Genomic DNA, 18,348 nt, shown 5'->3' on the forward strand with positions numbered 1-18,348 from the left:
GTTGTATCAGTCTAGCCTTACAACTATTAAATTAGAAAGAACAATATCAGACACCAATTTAAAACAATAACCTGCATAAATATCTACTGTATCTTACGCGATAAATATATATATGCAGTCTATTTCTACGATAATTCAATATCATTAGATTTTAGATAAAAGTCAATATTATCTTCACGTAGGTACCTACTTTTATTTTGTTTGAGAGTCCACTCAAATGTAATCATTTATCATTTATATTATTATCATAACTTTAGTCAATCTCAGTAGGTGAGCGTTGAAATGTCTAATAAAAAATCGAGATCGCCATTTTTAAAACAAGTAAGTACATAGAAAACTAGGTTTTTTTATTTATTGTTTTATTTTCAGACAAATATTGATATTTTTGAAATAAATAGTTAAATATGCAGTATTTAAGAAAGAACTTGAATTTACCATCATTTTATTCTATTCAATTCTATTAAGTTTAGAATACATATATAAACTGAGGTTATATATGTGAATTAAGTACTAAAACCTTTTAATATTAAATCTAAAATTGTATCAATTTCAGTGTTTTGTAACAACAGCAGTGTGTTTCAACATCATAGGACAAGGAGCGTCATTCGGCTACCCCGCTGTACTGCTTCCCGCGCTAAAATCAGAAGAATCTCCCATACCACTTAGTGAACTAAAGGAATCATGGGTTGGTAGGTTTGATTTTATTTAAATATATCTATTTTTAATAAAAAGTAAACTTCATTTGGAGTAAATTCATTTGAAAGAGAAAACTCATCCGAAATTCGTCGAAGTCATCCTCACTATCATAAATACACAAATTCATTGTCTTATCTCTCTTACTCAATATCATAAATAACGCCACACTATCTACCTATATAAACATTTTTTTATATTTATACTAGCGGCCCGCTCCGGCTTCGCCCGTGGTACGTATGAAAAATAGATGTTGGCCGATTCTCAGACTTACCCGATTTTTTCGCAAAGTTTTTATACGAATATTTTCAATGATATTACTTATTTACATAATATTTTAATATTTTGAACTACAAATCGCATTTCATCAGATTGTTACATGCGTACAAGATAAGATCTTATTTGCTATTATATTGTGCTATTAGGTACGTGATTTTGACGTAGTCTTCATACAAGTACAGTATTACAGTAGGTATATTATAAGTGCGTTTATATCTAACTAGCAATACAAGAAACTAACTCTTATAAATACATAACTAAATAGCCTCTAACAGATTGTCAAATAGGTTGACAGAACAAAAGATGTAGATTTCTAGTTGTAAAAGAATTATTTAAATCGATTCATTATTTTTGGAGCATTGTCCACGCAAGCATAAAATATTTTCCTTCCAAAATGTTAGGGTTTAGATTACTACAAAATTATAGTCATCAATTTAAGACGGCTTTTACTTTAAAGTTTCAACTGAATAATTATATCAAAAATCTAGAATCTGCTTAAGTAGCTATTAAATCTACAAATAGGGATGAAAATAAAACACTCAAATAATTTTCAACGTTTATTACAAAAAAAAATCCACCGAAACAATTTACAATTTGGTTTAAAAAGGTTTGAAATGCAAAAATTATTTGGTTTAAAAAGGTTTGAATTTCATTTTTCAGCTGGCATGCTACCGTTGTCTATGCTCCTAGGGTTCATTGTGACCCCACCACTTATGGACAAGCTGGGACGAAGGGCCACACACATCATATTGACTGTCCCTTCGCTGGTTGGCTGGTTTCTTATCATCATGGCAACGAGTGTTGCTGTAAGATTAATTCAATATATATCAAGTGAATTATTAAATCAATGAGGTAGCAAAAGAGATAGATAGATTGTACACTAAAACGGCAATGGCCGTTTATCTCATTAATGAAACAGCTCTTACATCTCGCTCGCTCATTTGCACGAGTCGGGCAATTGCCATAGCGTGCACAAATCTGTTAAAAAATCTTGGGTAATTAGTTTTGTCGTACCTACCATAGTTAAATTATAATCGTAACTAAAATTAGTTTTAATTTCAGGAAATAATAATAGCGAGGTTCTTACAAGGAGTGTCAGTGGGGATTCTAACAATTCTGCGATCAGCGCTCATTGGAGAGTACACCAGCCCAAAGAATCGAGGTGCATTCCTCACAACAGTGTCTTTCTCACAAGCCTTTGGAATTTTCTTCGTCCACCTTGTTGGCTCGGTGTTAAGCTGGCAGCAAACAGCTCTCGTATGCGTGCTCCTTCAATACATTAGCCTGATATTGATCATATATATACCCCTGAATCACCCAGCTGGCTGCTAACTCAAGGTCGCTTTGACGAATGCCGTGACGTTTTCCACTGGCTGAGGGGAGACGAAGAAGACGATGAACTCAACGCTATGATCAAAGCCAGAATTGCATTCGATAAATTTCGAACGGGGGCAGTACAAACCAAAAACAAATTCAAGAGTCTATCTGAAACGATACGAAAGAAGGAATTCTATAAACCCACTATTTTAATGTTCCACGCTAATGTGATCCAGCAATTCTCTGGTGGGACCACGATGGCCGCGTTTGCTACTGTTATAATTAGCAATTTGATGGGCCCGAAAGCGGATGTCGCTTTTTGGATGTTATTTTTGGATACGCAAAGAATAATTTGCAACCTTATCGCCGTGTATGTGATAAACAATGTTAAAAGACGGACTATGATGTTCAGTACATTCGGTTTGTGCATTGCGAGTCATATCGCGATCGCTGTGTATGTTTTGTGTAGATTGAAAGGATGGAGCTACGACGCAATTTGGTTACCAGCTCTCTTGGTTAATTTGCAGTACTTTAGTGTAGCGACTGGCACAGTTCCCCTACCAAGTATAATAGCTGGGGAAATATTTCCTTTAGAATACAGAAGCGTATGTGGAACAATAAGTTTGACGTTTGGTGGGATCTTTACATTCCTTGTGCTGAAAACTTTCCCTGGATTAATGGACACAGTGGGTTTACACGGCACTTATTTCTTGTATGCTATAATCATGAGTCTGAACCTTATAGTGATATGGGTGCTACTGCCTGAGACAAAGGGAAAAACGTTACAGGAAATTGAAGACGAATTACGTGGAAAACCTTTGAAACTTGAGGAGATTGAAGCAAGACTGTCACTCCAAAGCAATCCAGTAGAAATTTACAAACGAAGAGTGTCGGAGCGAAGGTGTAGCAGTACTGCTACACCTTCGCTTACGATATAAGTTGAAGTTTTTATATAAATAACTAAAAATTGACGTCATGAAACATCAATTCCTTGATTAATAAGCATGAATTTGCTAAATACTGTGAGGGATTTGTGAAAGATAAAGTAAGAAAAGGAAGAAATTAAATCAATAAGAAGGAACCTAATAGATTTGTATGTAATTTAAAATAGAGATAACGAGTGGGCAAATTTTTAAATTTGTAACTACGAAAACCCCAACAATGTTCATAAAACATGACTTCAATCTTCATTTATATGGAACTAGTTTCCGCCCGCGTGGTATTTTTTCTCAATAAAAAGTAGCCACGTTCTTTCTCAGGGTCTAAAGATTGGGGTCGCGGAAGAATTCTAACAAATACCCGCGGCCCCATCATTAAAGCGGCTCGACGGAACACAGTGGGGTTTTAGTCGGTAATAATCCGACATAACCCACGGCTCCTTCCCCGGGAGCCGTGGGTATCTTTGGAAGATTTCCCCACTATAAAAAAAAAGGGTCTAAAGATTGTCTGTGCCAAATTTCATCAAAATAAGTTTGAGAGGTTTAAGCGGGAAAGCGTAACGGACAGTCAGACAGAGTTACTTTCGCCTTTATAATATTATTAGATTGAATGCGGAATTAGTCATAGCAATAGCTGCTACTGTCAAAGGTTTTTGAAGAAAATGATGCGAACGAGTATTGAGTATAGCAGTCACAGGAGGTCAACAGGCTAGGCGTGCGTTGTGCGGTGCGTTCGAACCCCGCCTCATGATCTATTTTTTCTATTCTTTAAAATATTTATAATTTAAATATTCAATGAAGATTCAATGCAGTTAAGCAGTCAATACAGTATCTAATTAATTTAGAGTATTTAAGTTCTAAGTTCTGTGATCAAAAATAGTTTGAAAAATTTAACTTTTGCTGCTTCTAGAACTTTTAATTCACTTGAGTTAGGTATTAGAATTAGTAATTATATAGTTAAGTGTAAATATGTATAATAAATAAGTTTATCGTTAATCCTGCCTTTTATTGTCGCTTCAACTCAAAAACAACATAGGGAAACAATAAAACACATAAATATTTAATAATTTTCTATATTATTTGGTACACAATAACCGTCGCCGTGTCCAACCATACTCGGCGAATGGGCCTATTATAATCACATCTAACATCTTACCATTTACTAAATCACTTATAGACATATGTTACACGCCCCTCCCCGTATAGTTGCACACACGACACTTAACTACTGTAGTTCTGTACAACGCCATTCGCACCCTAATATAAAGTTTAACATCAGATCAGAAACTTTTACAATTTGTTAATAACGTGCATAGCATAAAGTTCACATTCGCTTGATATTTATTTATATATAAATTAGGAACAAAACTACAAGTGTACAATTTATAAAAATTATTACATATTATATCATAAATACGTCTAAACAATTTGTGAAATGAATAAAAATATCTGCGATGCGATTACGCAATTGATGTTACAACGCAGAATTGGAAACAATAAAAATAAACATTGAACGCAATACATAAGTATGCATTTAGCACAATCATCCACAGTCAGTCAACAATAATGTCTGAATACAACGCAACTTTACGCTATGCTTCAGTGAAAAGCATTATCAATATGAAGTAGAATAAGGCCCAGTTTGATCACAATATCCGTTAGACCAATAACATCGAATCCTGTTTTCCTTGATATGCCACATTTTGAAATTGTATCAAACTTTGTCCTCTCACACATTCGCAAAAACTCAGGTAAAACAAATTCCCCCAATTTCACGAACCATGGCAACGACACGTATATTTAAAAACAACCGAAACCTAATTGTGAACGATAATCTAGTCACAGTCCAAAACGTTAACTAACGGGCTAGAAAAATAATTTAAAGTCACAGCTTAATTCATATGAAGCATTTAAGGGCTGATTTTTCAATCGTTGGTTAAAACTTATTCTTCGGATAACGTATTAAACTAACATTTCAAAAATGCATTCAATTCAATTTATTTTATAAATGGCAGTGCTGCGTTGCCACAATTTTGCCAATGTCACGTTGTGGATAGTTTTACATCTCATAGATTTATAAGAAACTCAAATGTATCAGTCAAGCGCAGATATCTACAACAAAAAAAAATGACACACACAATATATAGAAATTTAATTGTTATAAAATATAAACACCAAGTTAATTTAATTGTTATAAAGGGCGAACAGTAAACTAATTATGTACAAACTCAAAGTACAACATAAAAACTAAAATCTACCATTGTTGGACGCTTGATAAATATTCACAGTTTTATTTTGTTAGAAATAATAAATTTAGAGATAACATAAACAAATCGAGTACTAGTTAATGAGGAGGGATTTCATGTTAGTAGGACGAAAAAAATTCATTTTAATTGTCCGGATTTGACAGTTTAATGGTGACATTTTAATATTATCGTGTAATACTTTATTGGACGGATAAGTTTTAACCAAGGATTGAAAAATTGGGCCTATTAAAATAAATCTAAAAAGCCTTACAAATAATACATCAAGATACGATTTAAATATCGGACAATTTCATCGTTTTTACATTTAACAATATGACATAGTCTCGGCGTACACTCCATAACAAAATAATAATTATCCACATATCACTGATGAAGATTTCCTATGAAGATGTATATCGGCATATCAGACAATGATCACACACTCAAATTCACAAGTCCAATTCTAAAATACACATAAAAAATTTGCATCTAACATTTGAAAAATATTTACAATTTTTTTAACTTCATAAGGTTTTACTAAAAGCGTTTTCAAGTCGTTATTTTTGTTTTTTTTACAAAATTTTGAACACTCAATTATTTGGCTCCGACCACCACCCAAGTCCAATGTCTTTAATCCTAAACCTTTGGACGAATTTTTACAATTTTATCAATAAATCACGTCCGCTAAAGCCAATACCGAACTTTATCACTTGACAATAAAGTTCATTTTTCCACGCAATATTTGAAAACGCTTGGATTCATCTCAAAAACGATGATATAAGGGTGAGTTCAGACTGTACGTATACGCAATATTTTACTTTTTTAATAAATTATTTAACGAAAGTGTCGCTTTTGCGTGTTTAAAGCCTAATTAGAAAATCTCCATTATTCCAAACCCACCCTTAGTCAGACACAAAGATTAAAAATCACATATTTTTGAGACAAAAAGACTTTATTTCATAGAGCATAGAGTTCAAGATTTGTCTATTGAATCTCTCTATGGGACACGGCTACTAACATCAATGTAACGAATAAAAGCTTCAACGACTAAACACCAATATAGATAAAAATTGATTAATTTATTTGATTACTTTATTTACTATCAAAAAACATCTATTTATGATCATTTCTGTAAAATTGTTCTACTGACATCAAAATATGCATGCGTAAAATAAAAAAGGGGGTTTGGTCGCGAATAAATAATTTTAATATATTTTTATATCCCAGTTTTATGCTGAAAAATTAAAATTCATATGCCACGAATTAATAGATAATATAATATTGAAAATCACAATCGAGATCATGCTATCTCGCTTATTAAACATTCGTATTCTATCTCACTCACTCGTATATGAAATTAATATAAGTGCGAATGAGATGGTTATACAATTATATTTGTTTATTGATTCGAAGCTTAATAAGTTAATGTTAAATAACGTTTGCAAAGTGGGTTCTCTTTCAAAAAATGATGATAATATATGTAAAAAAAAACAAGTTCATTACAATAAATAACAATATAATGGTTTGGATTGGCTGTGACATTTGCGATATACTTTGACAAAGTGATAAATATTAAAATGAGTTTGATGAGAAATTGATGACTGCGGGTTTTGAACGTTGTTATATATAAATATTCTGGAATTTTCTCTCCAGGTACGAATTTGTAGCAAAATAAATATATATGTATTTTGAATGGAAGTCGAAATTATGTATTTACGACAGAAATCAGCTTTTAACGACTCCATAACTTAATCTCTTGACTTTGGTCCTCTATCCATCAACCAATAAATACAAGGTGTTTTATGGATAAATGTTTTGTGAGAAAAATAAAAACGTTAGATGGGCATTAAAAACTGTAATCCGTTTAAAAAATAAGCATTAAACATACTTGATACAAAACTAATAAACGACACGTAAATTTGTGCTCGCATCCAAGCGAATGCTACATCGTAAAATGAAAAACGAATTTAATTATATAAAAAGCAGAATCAATTCGTTTATTTGTTCATGATCAACACTAACGCGTACTTAAATTAAAAAATATATTTAAAAATACATTTATTATTATTATCTTTACACATGTCGTGTGAACTCTATCGAACACACAAAAAATTAATTTATAATATTTTTTTTTAAGTTGTGATGCATTTATGTGTTCGTTAGAATTTATAATCACAGTGTTAAGTCCTTACACATATTCCTGTTTTCTACCTTGAGAGTAGACAGCCAAGCTATTCAGACATCGCATATAACGCTATCTCTTTCCAACACCCAATAACTCCATACACTAGAGCGAGACAACACTATTTTGTCAATACTGACGCTGTGCATCTCGGTTTAGTTTATAATATTCGTAGGCGATAGAAAGAGATAGACTTATGATGAATGCGATTAGAAAAATAGATGTATGTCTCTATCTAAACCTTCAATAAATGTAAACACATTGTACATTGAACTCACAATATATTATGATACATAATATCGATGTAGAATAATAAGTTTTATATTTAATTCAGATGTTTACCATTAGCCTAGTGATTCAGCCATTCGAAAGACGTTTTTTTTTAGTTTTACAAAACAAATTTTGCATTACAATTTGAAATTAATTGTATAGAGCTGTGAATCTAGGCCGTGTAAATTATTGTGTGCGTAGACACAATTTTTAGTGATAATTTTAAGTAATTTATCAATGAACGTTCTAGAAAATGTCAAAAATTCTAGTAGAAAATGCGTTGGTCTTTGTTCGCTTGCTTATTAGCGACATCTATTAAGATATTACCAGTATTAAAAGTATTAAAAATACTTGTAATTCGGATCCCTGTATTGTTTATATAAACATTTATGTGGGTTCCATATTAATTTTAATTAAGTAAAGATGACATAGTTGTAGAACATCAAATTGATTGAATCCAGATTTTAGTAGAATCCAGATGTTTGTCAATATCTGTAGAAGATCATATCCATATAAGAGGTGTAACTGCGCATGCGCAACTCTTAAAAATTCATAATAAGTCATATATGTATACGCGATGTTAACACATTCAGTGGCGCTCACTGAGATCAAGATCATATAATATTGTGCGTGCGTCGCACCGAATGTTCTAGAACGTTTTCAAACGAGATGACGTCATCACGCATGCGCTGTTCCATTCTAGAACGTCAACACGGTATATAAGAGTGGGGGGTGACCGCGCGCGCTCAGTGCCGCTCCGGCTGCCGGTCGGAACGGTCGCCTCTGCGCTGCGCACAAGAACCGCACACGTAGTCGTCGTCTTCACGTAACGCACCCCGGCTGAGCCCCACGCAGTGCATGTGGAACCATTGGTCGCAACCGCCATCACATTGAACCCAGTCAACTTTGCCTGAAGAAAAAAATAATTATGATTATAATACACAGCGACGCGACGTTAAAATGATTTCAAACATAATGGTAAATGCTACATTATGGTTGGAAGGGTATATTTCTTGTGTCAAAGCTATACAATATTATATGAACATTATACTTGTGTACAATATAATCAGTCTTACACAACATTTAAATAAATAACTATCAAAACTTCATTAAAATATAACATACCAGTAGGTCTTAAACAGTCAGCGGCCGCGCAATCCTCATCATCATCAGCGGATGATGGTGATGACGTGCTGCTGCGTCGAGACGCCGTTTCCGCCCGACCTCGGCTGTTGCCCGCACTTGATCCGCCGCGCGCTTGACCTGATTGAAATAAATAATGAATTAATAATTTTGAACTGACCTAATGTATATAATCTATACTAATATTATAAAGCTGAAGAGTTTGTTTGTTTGAACGCGCTAATGTCGGGAACTACTGGTCCGATTTGAAAAATTCTTGGTGTTAGATAGCTCATTAATCGAGGAATGCTATAGGGTATATATCATCACTCTACGACTAACAGGAGTGGATCCACGGGGGTGAAACCGCGCGGAGCAGCTAGTATGTAATACAGTGAAGTCCCTTGTCACCTAGTGGGGTAAGGGACAGATGCATTATGCATACATCTGTTGCACGAATCAATTTAGAGACAATAGTTAATCATCCTTTTATATCCTGCAAGATCGCGTCGTTTTTTCCCCTTCTACATCGGGAATCAGACTTATCACCTTCGGACATAGAAATACAGGAGTTCCCTTGAAATTCTCAAATCTCTAATTTCCAAAAAGGCTACTAAATGTTTTTTCCTGAACAAAATGCTCACCTAATCTCGTATGCCGCGGGTGTTTGCCGCGTTTCCTCCTCTCTTGACGCGCCATGTAATGCTTGCGCATCATCAGCCCTGATGCTGCAGATAGCGCCTGCTTCCTGTTCAGATAGTTGGTCGTTGTTGTGGAGCCGCGCTTTATGCTCGTCTTCGTTGTTGACGTGCCTGCGAAAGATTTTAAATTAGAAATTTATCTTGTTTATGTGTCATATACCTACCTGTCTTTATGAAGGTACTCGGCTCAAATTCTTCTTCTATGAATGCAGCCTGCATGTAATGTTTTCAGAGTTGAAACAAAATCTTGCAGTGGTTCTGCAGTTCTAAACCTATAGATAAAACAGTATTTCTCCGCATTCCGTCACAACTGTGCCCTGCGTTGCATGATGCTTGATTGGATGGATGATAGCTACTCCTAACACGATATTTATTTATTATTTATTTATTTACTCTTCAATAAAACTATACATCGAAAACTTATTGCTAATATACGAAACAAAAAAAAAAGTATAGTTTATTAGGCGGCCTTATCACTTAGAAGTGATCTCTTCCAGGCAGATAATAGATATAACGACAGGATATCATCATCCTGTCGTTATTCCAGCCGGTACCAGCATACCGGGCAATATATCATCCCCCTCCCCTTCCCTTTAGCCGTGCCCCTCAACACCTACCACCATAACATCTATCAGCTCCTATCGCGTTTCTAGCTGGCCCTCCCCCTGCTACCCTCCCCCTTCTACCCGCCCCCCCCCTCACCGTGCGGGCGGCTCCGCTTGAGCTGCTGGTGATGTCTCGGCTGATGCGGCCTCTTTCGGCGCCCTGCCTCCAGCACGCGCCCCCCGCGGCGCCCTTCCGCGCCCCGCACTGCGGAAACGGCGCTCCAGATCTGCGCCTGCTCTTCTAGCCGCACCTGCACAAACAAACATTTTTATTAAGCTATTGCATAGCTTTTATCGCGAGCCTTGAGGGCGGAGACCGAATCCAGAAATTCCGTAACGTAAAAACCTCACGCTCCCCACGGGGACGGGCGCGGAGGTGTGGCTTGAAGGCATAGCATGCAATAGCTTTACCGCGGCAGTCCCCGAGTGCCACACGTCTTTTTTATTTTTATATACAACAATCAACATATTTATGTTAAAATATATAGGCTGGAATCAAACTCAAATTCAAACATTCATTTATTAAATTAGACTTCTTATAAAAGCACTTTTGAATCGTCATAACATTTAACATTTACCACCGAGTCGGAAAGCAGTATCTATGGAGAAGAAATCGTATTGGGTTTACCAAAATCCATGTGAAAATAGAGATCACAAATGCTGTAATTGTCGAAAAGGCAAATTTCTAATAATTAAATCCGGCTCGAAGGACCAATAAATGGATTTGTAAGTTGGTAAGCACGTCTCCGGTAAGACAGAAGTACAATATAGGTAAATATAGGTATATTAAAGATTATTATGTTGTCCAATTTATTGAAGTGAAGTAAAAGAAGTAATTAAGTAAAGTGATATAATGTCTAGTTTTTATGTTAAATATTTATAATTTCAATGTAACCAATTAAATGTAAAACCATTATCGTATTGGGAAACTGTAATGTTAGTGTGTTTTTGAATAAATAAATAAATTAAAATATTATTTCTAGAATTACACATTTGGAAACATCATCTTACCTCCAGTAAATCTCCCTCTAACATGATGTCTTCCAATTTCTGTAGAATGCAGGGCGCGGCTCTATTGCTCGGTGAGCGCGGCGACGCACTGTACGCGTGCTCTACGCTCGCTGATGATCTACATAGAAAAACGGGAATTTAAGTCAGAAAACTGATAATAAAAAACGTAAATGTAAAAAATATAATGTTTGTTTTTCGTAAAAAAAAAATGGCTTCTTTCACAGAATTTATAAATGGCAAATTTTGTATAACATGCAAATGAAGCAATCGTTATTAACACCTTAGCATTAATTTCTCTCATTCTAGTGATATTTCCTTAACCCGTGACGCGTCCGGCGCACAGCCGGCACCGATCCCGATAGTGTCAAGGGAGTTCACGAAATCTAGCTTTTTTATGACTACCGAGTTTGAAAATTTTATTTACCCTATTGTTCTATAATTATATGCCATGTATGATATATTTTTGGAAAGAGGAAGAAACTAGTTATAGCATAAAAATGTAATCATGACGATATATTTTTTCTATAAAATTATAAAAAATTGATTTTCTTTTGTTTTAATTTTAATTGCTTACATACTAACACTTACATGATAATGCTGAGTCATCAAATGATCATATTCACGTTTTCATATCACTACACGATTGCCAAATACATTCACTTATATTTTCACACATTTAACACAACGTATTTCACTATGAATAATAACAAATCTCCATTATTCACAAACAAGAAAAAAAGCGCCATTTTGCGTCTTCCGCACTGAAAAGTTGAGACACTTTTTCACTGAGTATTCTTCAAATATCCCTAAAACCAATATCATAAACGTATTCTACGTAAAATTTCCAGTAATATACGTCTCAATTATCACTCATCTAATTATTCCTCTCGGCATAATTCACAATCCAAATATTCGTTGAACAAGACAAATGTCACAAACTATGGCCGATGACGCAACTCAATCAATGATTCACTTTTTTTTTTATTTTGTGGTTTTGGTCTCTATTGCCTGTCTCGGAGTCGTGTCGATTCGAATTATAAATGTTTAAGGCATAGAGAAATATTTTTTATACTGGAAACTGTTATTTTATATCGACAATATCACTCATATACGAACTATTTAGTAGCGACATGTAGCAAGATGTGTGTTAGGTTTTGATATGTTCGGTTTTTAAAATATAGTTCATTGTTCTTGTCTGTCTTTCAAGCGTTTTATTTTATTAGAGGTTATGGACCCAGATTTTTTAGTTGAAAATGACGACGAATTATCTTGTTAGTGTGCCTAAATTGAAAGGACGTGAAAACTACAGCGAATGGGCTTTTGCGGCTGAGAATTTTCTGGTGCTGGAGGGATTGTCTGATTGCATCAAGTCGGAGACTGTACCAGCAGAAATAGGAGCAGCAGGTGACGCGAAAACCAGAGCTAAGCTGATCATGACAATAGATTCGTCGCTTTATGTGCATATAAAAAGTGTACAAACGACACATGAGCTGTGGAAGAAATTGAAGAACCTATTTGATGACTCAGGATTCACGAGAAGAATCAGTTTGCTGAGGAGTTTGATTTCAATACGACTCGAAAATAGTGCTTCAATGACTTCGTACGTGACACAAATCATTGAAACAAGCCAAAAATTAAGCGGTACGGGCTTTAATATCAATGATGAGTGGGTCGCATCGCTTTTGTTAGCGGGATTAACAGAAAAATATTCCCCTATGATAATGGCGATTGAACATTGCGGCATACCATTGACATCAGACGCCATTAAAACAAAATTATTGGACATGGAAGAAAGTGGAAATGGCAAAGACAGTAGCGCTTCCAATTCCAGTGGAGCATTTGCGAGTTATAAGATGAAACGGAATGTTGGTAACACTGAACAGATGTCAAACTTGTCAAAGTCAAAACCAAAAGTCATTAGATGCTACAAATGTAAACAAACAGGACATTATCGCAATCAGTGTACATTTTCGGACAAAAATGCGTCGAATACAAATAAAAATGAACGCACAAGAAGTAACGCGTTTAGCGCCGTGTTCCTGAATGGTGAATTTTGTAAAAGTGACTGGTATATTGACTCCGGGGCGAGTGTTCATCTTACCGCGAACGAAGAATGGTTGTCAAATGTGTCTCGAGATGTTATGATCAAAGAAATTGTCGTGGCAAATAAAGATAAAATACCAGTAGTATGTACTGGAGATGTGCAGATTACGACAAAGACGCATGCCTGTGAATACGATATTACAGTGGAAGATGTATTATGCGTGCCGAAGTTGACTACAAATCTGTTGTCTGTTAGTCAACTTATATCAAAAGGAAACAAAGTTTCATTCAACAATAATGGATGTCAGATTTTCAACCAAGCAGGAGTATTAGTGGCTACAGCGAGTCTGTTGAATGGTGTGTATAAACTAAACATGCCTGAGTGTTGTTCATCGGCTGCAGTGATGGTGTCCAGTGAAGTTTGGCATCGACGTCTAGGTCATGTCAACAGCCAGTATTTGAACAAGATGCAAGGTGCTGTACAGGGATTGACACTTGATAGTAAGACTGATATATCAAAGTCATCATGTGTTGCATGCTGTGAGGGGAAGCAGAGCCGCTTACCTTTTCCCAAAGAAGGTAACAGAAGTACTGAGTTGCTACATATTGTGCATACTGATCTCTGCGGACCAATGGAAAACCTATCTCTAGGTGGTTCTAGATACTTTATGCTGTTCATAGACGATTTTAGTTGTATGACATACATTTATTTTTTGAAAAGTAAAGATGAGGCATTAACATGTTTTCAACAGTATAAAGCAGAGGTTGAGAATCAACTTAATTGCAGCATAAAGATCTTGAGAAGTGACAACGGGACAGAATTCTGCAACAGTAAGTTTGACAATTTTTTGAAGTTGCATGGGATCGTACATCACAAAACGAACCCATACACTCCCGAGCAGAATGGCCTCTCGGAACGATATAATCGGACTGTCGTTGAGAAAGCCAAGTGTCTACTGTTTGATGCAGGTCTCGAGAAAAGGTTTTGGGCAGAGGCGGCACACACAGCAGTGTACTTACAGAACAGGACTGTGACCGCATCATTAAATTATAAAACTCCTTTCGAGATATGGACAGGCAGAAAGCCTGATGTAAGTCATCTTCGTGTTTTCGGTAGTACAGTTATGGTACATGTGCCGAAACAAAAGAGATTAAAGTGGGACAGAAAGTCTGATAAATGTATCCTTGTCGGCTATTCCAATGAGGTCAAAGGGTACAGAATTTACAACCCGAAGACTAATGAGACCATTACTACCAGTCGAGATGTTATAGTGTTGGAGAAGATGGAGACAGAGAGTGATCTGAAGGTACAGGAAAATTGTTCAGATGAAGTGAATATGGTTCCAGTGGAGGAAAAAGACTTGACACCTCAGGAAGATTCACTTGAACAATCAGAGAGCTCGAACACAGATGACAGCAGTGAACTATATGTACCTTGTGAAGAAGACACATTAGATAGCTCTGAGACTGGTACAACAGACAGTGAAGACTCCATTATATTGAACAATGTCAACATAATATCTGGTCCCCGGCGTAGGCAGCAGCCAGACAGATATGGATTTGCAAGTGCTTGTATAAAAGATGACAACATGTTCATGGATGAGATATCCTTGCAGGAAGCTTTGGAAGGTCCAGAGAAAGAACATTGGTTAGGGGCAGTACAGGATGAGCTACAGTCATTCGAGAATCATAGTGCATGGGAACTCGTAGATGTACCAAAAGATGGTACTATAGTGCAGTGCAAGTGGGTGTTACGAAAAAAGTACGATAGTGAAAACAATGTGCGTTATCGTGCTCGTTTGGTCGCAAAGGGCTTCACCCAAAAATATGGTGTAGATTACACAGAAACATTTTCGCCTGTAGTGAGACATACAACCCTTCGACTATTATTTGCATTGTCTGTAAAGTTAGGTATGGATGTTCACCATTTAGATGTCAAGACTGCTTTCTTGAATGGTGATTTAGAGGAAACCATTTACATGAAAATGCCAGATTGTTATAATAGTAGTAGTTCAGATCATAAAGTATTGAAACTTAAAAAGGCCATTTATGGACTTAAGCAAGCCTCTAGAGCTTGGAATAAAAAGATTGATAATTGTTTGATCAGTAATGGTTAAGAAAGGTCAAAAATAGAACCATGTATGTATACAAAGAATATTAATAATTGTAAGACCATTGTGACAGTCTATGTCGACGATTTCTTTATATTTTCCAATGATATAATTGAAACTAATAACTTGAAACAGATTTTATCTAATAATTTCAGCATTAAGGACTTAGGTGAAGCTAAATTATGTCTTGGAATGAATGTAACCTTCAATAAAGATAAAGGATATGTAACTTTGAGTCAGGAAGCTTATATTGATCAACTTTTAAGCAGATTTAATTTAAGTGATTGTAAGACTGTTGATACTCCGATGGAGGTCAAATTAAATGTAAATAAAGGTCCAGTAGGGGCAAATAGTTATGTGCCCTATCAACAACTAATTGGTAGTTTGATGTACTTGTCAGTCTTAACTAGGCCAGATATTAGTTACTCTATAAGTTTTTTAAGTCAGTTTAATAATTGTCACACAAAAGAGCATTGGGAATATGCAAAAAGAGTATTAAGGTATTTAAAACGAACTAAATGTTATGGAATAAAATATTGTAAAGAAGGTAATTCAGAAATAACAGGCTATGTAGATGCTGATTGGGCTTCTAACTCTGAAGATAGGAGATCATATACTGGAATGTGTTTTTTGTTATCTGATGGTGTAATATCATGGGAGTGTAGAAAACAGAAATGTGTAGTCCTCTCTAGCACTGAATCAGAGTATATTGGTCTATCTGAAGCATGTAGAGAAGCATTATATCTTAAGGAATTACAATATGAAATAACCAATAAGATGTACACTATTTGCATATTTAATGATAACCAAGGTGCGCAGAAGCTGTGTGCAAATCCAGCATTTCATAAACGTACAAAGCATATCGATATTAAATATCATTTTTGTTGTGATCTAGTAAGAGATAAAATTGTTAAGGTGCTGTATTTGCCAACAGCTGATATGCCAGCTGATATTCTTACTAAAAGTTTATGTTCAGCAAAACATTATAAATTTATGTTGCTTCTTGGCATAGTTTGTATAGAATAATTTTGTATATGATTGTTTAGTGAATATTGTGATAAGTAGGGGTGTTATTTTATATCGACAATATCACTCATATACGAACTATTTAGTAGCGACATGTAGCAAGATGTGTGTTAGGTTTTGATATGTTCGGTTTTTAAAATATAGTTCATTGTTCTTGTCTGTCTTTCAAGCGTTTTATTTTATTAGAGAAACATTCACTTGTAAGACCTTCAAAGTCATTGGCCGCGTTATGAACAGTCGTTGTTACGCAGGACGCTACAGTACCATTTTGAGTTACGATTAACCGTCTGTACATAGGACGCGTCACGGGTTAACAGTAACAAGAAAATCGTGTGTGAAAAAACTAGTATCTACACTAAAAAAAATAATACCAATTATTCACAAAGAAAATCAACAAAAACAATCTAGCACAGAAACTACATAATTTAGAAAATTCTTTAATATTGATAAATATATTTAATAAATTATATAATACTAGGTTTCCGCCCGCGGCTTCGCCCGCGCAGTCAAAGAAAAACCCGCATGGTTCCCGTTTTTCCGGGATTACGTCATTTTCCCGGGATAAAAAGTAGCCTATGTCCTTTCTCAGGTATCAAAATATCTCCATACCAAATTTCATGAAAATTGGTTCAGTAGTTTAGGCGTGATTGAGTAAAAGACAGACAGTAAAAGACAGACAGACAGATTTACTTTCGCATTTATAATATTATAGTATGGATGCTAGGTAATGTATAGGTAACAAAATATAATCTTACCGTGGCGCAGTCCCATCCCGTCTGTCCGTCCTGTAGGCCGCCAGCTGGGGGCTCGCTAACACAGCCCGAGCCGCGTCCTGCCAGGCCATAGCGCGCTCCGTGACGCACTGTAGGGCTTCGCCCTCCGCGAGACGCACGGGTAGCTTTTGTAGCCACACCTGTTTGCGAGTTTTGTGTTATTATGGATACAAAATATCAACCAGAAATTTGAAATACTGAGAAAATCGTTACTAAAAGGGAAGATACTAAAACGTTTGATTCCAATTCCCGTTAAAACTTATTGCTAAACAATGCTTACGTTTCATCTATCTTTATTTCTGTTCATCAACTCTACATGAACAACTTACCCAAATAACAATGATAATATAATATTTCGATTCCAAACCTCGAGAGAACAGGCGACCGAATTAATTGAAAACATCAGTTTAGCCAGATAATACATTTGGATCTTCTCATGGTCTTAAAAAAAAGACGGGACTCCGGGAGTGCCAGCAGAAGTGAAAACTTGATTATTAACGTTGAGCATGTTTGATATTTTGGAATGGTATCCGTCTTACGCTTTTTCGATCAGGTCACGTGTCCTGACGCGAGTTTAAGATTTCATACCCATTACAAAAAAAGTGCTCAACGCCGCTAAAGAAGTTTTCACTTGAAAAAAAACTTACCAGCAGCGCCAATATACGGTGTAATCGCGGCCGTTTAGTGCGCGTACAGTCTGAGCAAAGAAACTTTCCGTCCGCGCACGGGAACGGTAATTCAATACGTTCCGGTGATTCGTCGCGTTCCTCGCGATCATCGCGTGAAGTTGATATGCACGACGCTATTGAACAAAAATACATATTAATATGGGTTACATTGGAAACAAATGCAAAAGATAAGAACTTTGCCCGAGTTGTTTCGACGATAATTCAATACATATTATTGTATTTTAAAAAAGACGCAATAGATTCAAACACAAAATCTAGAAAAAAGAGCACTTTTGCTCAGAAAATTATCGAATTTGTTGCAAGTTTTTTACACATAAATATAGACCAAAATACAAACGATAA

General features: G+C 35.6%; 1 protein-coding gene and 1 pseudogene across 2 annotated transcripts in view; one reads left to right on the top strand and one right to left on the bottom strand.

Moving 5' to 3' along the window:
* The first annotated feature begins 246 nt into the window (after window positions 1-246).
* LOC149477755 (facilitated trehalose transporter Tret1-like) lies at window positions 247-4,228 on the top strand (annotated as a pseudogene). The gene is made up of 4 exons (XR_016317555.1): window positions 247-321; window positions 554-689; window positions 1,633-1,778; window positions 2,035-4,228. The product of XR_016317555.1 is annotated as a facilitated trehalose transporter Tret1-like (transcript).
* A 56-nt stretch (window positions 4,229-4,284) lies between these two features.
* Window positions 4,285-18,348, bottom strand: part of Kdm5 (Lysine demethylase 5) — a 35,390-nt gene continuing 21,326 nt past the window's right edge. Inside the window, exons 24-30 of the mRNA XM_089710323.1 lie at window positions 17,965-18,119; window positions 17,300-17,457; window positions 11,365-11,482; window positions 10,451-10,604; window positions 9,692-9,859; window positions 9,051-9,188; window positions 4,285-8,835 (exon numbers count right to left, since the gene is read on the bottom strand). Of these exons, the coding sequence (XP_089566449.1) occupies window positions 8,672-8,835; window positions 9,051-9,188; window positions 9,692-9,859; window positions 10,451-10,604; window positions 11,365-11,482; window positions 17,300-17,457; window positions 17,965-18,119 (1,055 nt within the window). The 3' untranslated portion in view covers window positions 4,285-8,671. The remainder of the gene's footprint in view (window positions 8,836-9,050; window positions 9,189-9,691; window positions 9,860-10,450; window positions 10,605-11,364; window positions 11,483-17,299; window positions 17,458-17,964; window positions 18,120-18,348) is intronic.

The sequence above is a fragment of the Colias philodice genome, chromosome 24 (genome assembly GCF_061535455.1).
Source record: "Colias philodice isolate Cphi_HAF_F1 chromosome 24, ilColPhil1 Martin Lab GWU primary, whole genome shotgun sequence".
NCBI lineage: Eukaryota > Metazoa > Arthropoda > Insecta > Lepidoptera > Pieridae > Colias > Colias philodice.